The sequence below is a fragment of the Carassius auratus genome, chromosome 9 (genome assembly GCF_003368295.1).
Source record: "Carassius auratus strain Wakin chromosome 9, ASM336829v1, whole genome shotgun sequence".
Lineage (NCBI taxonomy): Eukaryota > Metazoa > Chordata > Actinopteri > Cypriniformes > Cyprinidae > Carassius > Carassius auratus.
The window spans coordinates 13804550-13811310 of record NC_039251.1 but is presented as its reverse complement, the minus strand read 5'-3'; the positions used below and the strand labels follow the sequence as shown (position 1 = coordinate 13811310).

The following is a 6761-nucleotide window of genomic DNA, read 5'->3' as shown; positions in this document are numbered from 1 at the left end:
CTGTGTGTCTGTGTGTGAGAGAGAGATTGTGAGTGTGTGTGTGTTTGCTCTTCTCTTCAGACTGGAGAGAACTCTCTCTGCCCCAAGAGTGCGAGTGAGTGTGTATTTATATTGCTCTTCACAGACTCTTTTGAGAACTGAACCATGTCTACGTTTTTGCTTTGAATGCAAATCCCCTATAGAACTTTATTTCTTAACACTAAGGTATTTAAATGCAGTTTTTTAAATTCTGTATAGAATTTTTTTTTGATACTTTAGTCATATTATATTATATTATATTATATTATATTATATTATATTATATTATATTATATTATATTATATTATATTATATTATATTATATTATATTATATTATATTATATTAGTGCTGTCAAATTATTAATCGTGATTAATCACATCCAGAGTAAAAGTTTTTGTTTAAATAATATATGTGTGTGGAATCTGTAAATGTATTATGTATATAAATACACACACATGCATGGAAAAATATGTTATAATTATATTTAAAATATTCATAACGCTTTATTTTAATGGTCCCTTTTGAACATTGTCTACAAAAAGTAACTTTGCACCTACACATTAACAAACTCTCATTAGAATATCAGTAGACTCTCTGATTAATATCTGCTAACTCTTTATTGTGACGGCATCGCATAAGACATTCTATAAGTAACTTTGAAAATACATGTCAACTTATTCTAACCCTAACCTACCAGTCTACTAATACTCTACTAACACTCGAATGAGAGTCAGTAGATATGTAGATGCAAATTATATATGAATATATGTAAATATTTTTTAAATATATACATGCGTGTGTGTGTGTGTGTGTGTGTGTGTGTATTTATACAAAATAAATACACAGTACAAGCATTGAATGTAAACAAAAACTTTTATTATGTTATTAATCATTATTAATTTTTTGACAGTGCTAATTATACTGTATATTATTTTATATTATATATATTTTAATTACAACTATTTATACAGTTTTAAATGATACAATATATTACAAAATGTAGAAACAAAGTATTTAGACACTTTCTGGTTGTCAAATGCCATTGAAACATTAATTAATTTAATGTAAAGAGCATCACCAGTAGTTATATGCTTCAGGACACCTGTGTGAACTTGAGGTGAACTGACTTGGAAAGCACTAAAAAGGACTTGAGACAAGTCATTTTTTGCAGATGCTACTTGATTTTATATTTTGTTAGGCAATGCAATCAAATGATTACATTTTTGGTTTAAATGTCCAAATTATTTTCATGGCAACTGTATAAAATGCCACATAATTTTGCAGAAGACCCAGTTTAATAGGCATAAATTGAAGGAATACAACATTCCCTCAGTCTGGTTGATGATGTTTTAGATGTCTTTGGCAAGACATTGAACTTTCTTTTCTAATGTCTGCATGAGAGTGTTTGACTGCTGGGATCTGGTCTGTTCCCATGCCACACCACCCTGAAACACTCACAGTCCTTAGGGGCATAAGGGTAATGAGACGCTGTTATGGAAGCCAATAAAACTGTTTGTGTGTGACAGAGAGAGGGTGTGAGAGGATCGGCGGGTTAATGGCACAGGTCATTACTGGGCCCAGTAAAGTGTGTGTACTGGGCTGATCTGGCCTGGAGAACAGTAGGCAAGAATTTGGGGAGGAGAGGGAGGCAGGGAGGGTGGAATGGATGGATGAGGGAATACAGGAGTTTTAATGCTCGAGGAGATAAATAAGAGGGGTGGGAAGAGGAGAGGGGTCCCCTGTTCCACCCCTCCCTCCCACTCTCTCTTTCATTCACATGTTCCAATTTATGGCTCAGCATTTCCTATCTCCAAGACTCCCCACGTTGACAAGACAGAGAGAGAGAGAGCAGAAGAGAGAAAAAGTTTGAAGATGATTTTGAAAAGATTCTTAGATAATACTATGAGAAAAGCATGAAAAGTGTTTATAAAACATGTTTGATTTATTCTTATTTAAATTACATTTGTTGCTTTAAATAATTTTTTTTTTTCAAAAAGTTTGATAATTTTATTTTAAACAAATTATTTAAATTGAAATCATTAAATTACTAAATTGCATATATATAAATGGAAATTACTGAAGTATATTTGACAAAAAAAAGTATTTTATTTTATTCTTTCTACTTTAAAATTGTACATTTAACTTGTTTTGTTACTTTTGACTTCTCAAAAATTATTTGTGAAATATACTAGCAATTTCTGAGTGAGAATTATTTCTACACCAATTGTTTATTTTATTTTATTTTATTTTTCAGTGTGGTGGTTGCCAGGGAGTTGTTAGGGTGTTGTCTGTGATTACTAGGGTGTTGCTTTGTGGTTGCTAGTGTGTACTGGATGGTTGCTTACTGGCGCAAAATGAAGCCATGCCAGGTTTCTTTTGTAATCAGTAAGTCTAATTACCTATCTATCTAATAATTGTACATTTCTCCTTAGTTGTAACACTGAAGCTCGTAACATAAATGGTGTTACACATCAAAGTTTACCACTTGAATTTAGCAAGGATGAGCAATAGTAATGGTGATTCTTACCTTAGTGAATATAAAAAGAGTCCCCTGTTCCTCACTTCAGCAAATATATCAGTTTTAATCTATGTGTGTGGTGTGTTTTGTGTTGGTGTGTGTGATATATCGATGACTCTCTAACCCTGCATAAGTCACAAAGAGGCTGGTGTTTTTTTGGCCGGGTTGCTGGAATAAAGAACCCGAAGAGGAGAGAGATAAATCCTGGGACATGTGCAGAGGCTCTGAAAGGAGGAGTGGAGATCTTCTCACACTCATCTTTTCACCAATAGCTAAGGATGGATGGCCCTCAATCAGTCTTAAACTTGCCCTGACACACACACACACACACACACACACACAAGTTTACCTAGCTAGACTTCTGTTGTTATTAAATAAAGCAATTAAATAAAATATTAAAATACATTTTTTATATAAAAAGAAATAATTTTTTTTTAATTATTTTATTATTTATGAACCACTTTTCCTGTGTGTGTCAAACAAGAAGTTGTGCAATATTTTTTTTTTTTTTTTTTTAGTTCAATAAACTTATTTCAGCACCAAAGCATTAAAAACATACTTGTTGATATCAGTAGAAATAAAGCAAAACATGATTTTAGAGCCTGCTATTAATGAAAATCACTGCATTTTCCATGACAATTTTTTTATTACTTGGTCCTCACAAGTATGCACACACATTCCTTACATAATTGATTCATTTGACCAACATTTTCCTCTCATACAGAGGTCAGTTTTTCTCCCTCCAACACACACACACATACTCACACAGTGGTTGTTCAGGCCATATATCAGTGAAGTATACCACACATTGGTATTTAGTGGAGAACAATAGGACACCCCGTTCTACTTTCTCTTCTTTTGTCTCATTTTGTTTTGGCTGGATTTAGCTCCACTGATGAGCTGAAGAATGAACACAAAGAGAGAGCAGACCCCTGCATCCTTCTCACAATACGCCCACCATCATCAGAGAGAAAGTTATCACCTTAGGAGAGAAGGACAGGAGAAGATGGCTTTAAGAAAAGCACTGAAGTGAGATAAAATTAGTGAAGTAATCTCTTCAAGTTGTCAGCGGACATAAGGCAGCTATATGTAAATTTAAGAGGTGCCAAGTTAAAGTGTGTGTGTGTGTGTGCGTCCTCGCAAAGAGAAGGGTTTTAAGTCTTTGCGTCTTACTTTGATCTTTCCTACTTCTCTGTCCCACCTCTCCCCCCTCTGTACTTCTTTTTAATTTTTTTTACCTCCTTGTAAGAAAATCAAGACCTATTAACCCTAATCTCACTTAATAGCATCTACCTCTCCTTTTGTCCCGGGCGATGGGCAACAGACTCCTTCCATTCAGCCTCTCGCCCTCTTTCATGCGCCTGGCCGGACTAATCCCCTTTTGCAGTGGGGGCGATTATTCCTCGTATTTTATCATTATTCTTATGATTATAATCTGCATCCTCATTCACGCACCCCTATCCACAAGATGGAATTGCTTTTACCTCCTTTCAAGGCTTTGACTGTGCCCTGAGATTGAAAGAATTGCTTCTTTTTTTTTCAACCCGCCAAGCATTCGGAGGGGTGGATGTCAGAGTTTGGATGTTGGAGAGGGTGTTGTTTGTAAGTGAACTCTTTTGGTGGAAACACATTTTCTGTGCGTTTGAATTTGCAGTTCACAGAGAGCAAAGAATGGTGCCACACTGGCCCGTGTAAACGCATTTACCTCGACAAGCAGAGAACGAGCGAGTGGATTAAAGATGGTGAAGCTGGAGAAAGAGTGTGGGCTAATTATTATGGGGCTAGCGGATTTGATGTGGGGTTTGTTTGGGGAGTTGAATGGGGTGGGTTCAGGGAAGGCTGTGGTGAAAGAAAGCCTCCGTCCTTGTGCAGCAAAAGGGGTGCACAATTAATTATTTCTATCCATTTGGATGCAGCTAAGCACACACACACACACACACACACATGCACATGCCTACTACAGAGAACAAGATGTAAAAAAAGGAAATGCGCTGAGAGATGAACTTTTGCAGTTTCAAACAACTGATGCACAAACACACACTCTTTCAGTATTGCGAGTTTAATTCTTAGCAAACACATAGAAGAGAGTAGCTGTATGGGAAACATACATAGGAGCATTTTTGCAAGTGAAAAGTGGTAACACTTAAAAAGGTTTAGTTAGCCAAATGCAAATTTGCAAATTCACGTTGAAATGTTAACAATGTATTAGTATATGTGAAAATTGACATGAACTAAAATGTATTAAATGCTGTAAAAGTTTTGCTCAGTGTTTGTTTGAGGGACAGCTTACCAAAAAACTCTGTCATCATTTATCAACCATCATGGCATTTCAAAACCATGTGACTTTCTTTCTTCTGTGGAACATAAAACAGTTGATTTCTTTATTGGTCTTCCACAGATGAAAGTCAAACAGTTCTGTAAATGTCAAGATGGTGAGGAAATTATGAAATAACTTTAGTTTTTGGGTGAACTATTCCTAAAGGTTAACAAAATTAACCTTTTTGTAAAGTGTTACCAAAAAATTAACCATACATCCCACCCTTCACAGACATTAATAACTGCATGTTCTCTAAGTCATGTTGGAATCATTTTGGCAAGCGTGTGGTGAGATTAACATGCACCACCCGTGGGGTCCGGCACACCCCACACTGGCACACCGGGCTCGCCGACATGCTGCCTGACCCCCATGCCAAGGGCTCCTCCTGAGTACCCTGAGGCAGAAGAGGGCACTTTGCTGCACCCATTTGCTGCTCAGGAGGGGAAAGTAGAAGCTGTCCTGGCCCGGTAAGAAATGGCCACCCTCCTGTCAGCAGCAGACGTGGTACAGTCCCGCTGGCTCCCATCCCGATGCTGACCTCGCCCAACAGACGCCTCATCTCCTGCAAGGAGGAGCCTAGGAGTAGGATGTAGTTACGGGCCAGCACCAGCGTAGAGATCTTAGACAAGCGGCGCCCGGTTGGAGGGGCTCCAGGAGGGAGGTAAGGGTACTGCAGTGCTCCACCTACACCAGTGGAAGAAGAGTAGGGCACCATGACCTCCCGTAAAGCATCCATGGCCACGTTAAGGTCCTGCATTCTCTTTCTCTCACGACTGTTGATCTTTCTCCGTAGCTCCTGTTGCTCTTCCACACTAAGCTCACGAGAGGGTTTAGAAGATCTCTGAGGCCCTTGGAGAACCCCAGCACCGGAGCCTGATCCTCCTGTTACTCGTACAATTCTTGGCATGAGTTGCTGCAAAGAGCCCTCGCCCTGCTCCTTGCACCTAAAACCAGACACAGCCTGCATTCTGAAAGAAGATATTAAGAAAACATGTTTAAGTCAATAAAATAAAATAGAATAAACATTTTAAAAAATCAGCAGGAAATCTTTGGGATTAACAGAATGTGTTGAAGGGATTGCTCTTTTTTTTTATTTAATTATTATCACCATGTCGTTCCAAATGTTCCAAATGTTTCCAATTTAAGATTGACTTACTTTCTTCTGTGGGACATATTTTAAGAAATGTCTGTTTTTGTTCTTATGATCAAAGTCAGTGGGGTCCAAAACAATTTTAGACCCCTCTGACTTTTCTTGCACAGAAGCATCTTCAAAATATCATCCCTTGAGTTCCACAGAAGAAAGAACAATGTGAGCAAAGTAAGTGAGTAAACTATGGCAACATTTTCATTTTTGGGTGATCTCTTCAAAGTTCAGTTGTCATGTTGCTCAGTCCCACTGGTAGGCAAAAATTTTACCTTCAAGCTCTTGGTCCACACACTCCAGATCTTCTTCCAGGGATTATTTGAGTAACAATAAAGCAGTTCACTTCTTCAAGTCCATATTCATCCAGTCGTGATTTAATTTTTCTGAAAACAGCAATGGTTAAATGCTAAATGCTCAATTAGATAGTTTGCTCTTTTGTCCACGTAGTTGTCCTTAATAGAGATTTTTTAACTGTGCCTAACACACTCCCTAACCATTGGAAGAATATGAGAGAAGTACTGCTGTAATGAGCTAATGACTTACTCTTTCACTCTCTCTCTCTCTTTCTGCTCCTGACGCCCCCTCATCTGCCCTCCATGCTAATGATTTGATCATCATTTCCAATGGTTGAAAACCCTGATCATGAACACATGCCCCATGTTTAATGAATGGGATTGTCTTTATTTCTGCTTATATCAATGCAATACTGTGACATTTTCTTGCACGCGTGGGACATATCATGACATTGATAATCAGCTATT

General features: G+C 37.6%; 1 protein-coding gene across 1 annotated transcript; it reads right to left on the bottom strand.

Moving 5' to 3' along the window:
- Positions 1-3181: 3181 nt before the first annotated feature.
- Positions 3182-6520, bottom strand: LOC113109307 (oligodendrocyte transcription factor 1-like). The gene is made up of 2 exons (XM_026272927.1): positions 6273-6520; positions 3182-5824 (listed from the first exon to the last, which is right to left on the bottom strand). The coding sequence occupies exon 2, from the start codon at positions 5821-5823 to the stop codon at positions 5125-5127; it is 699 nt and encodes a 232-aa protein (XP_026128712.1). The 5' UTR covers position 5824; positions 6273-6520; the 3' UTR covers positions 3182-5124.
- Positions 6521-6761: the final 241 nt, after the last annotated feature.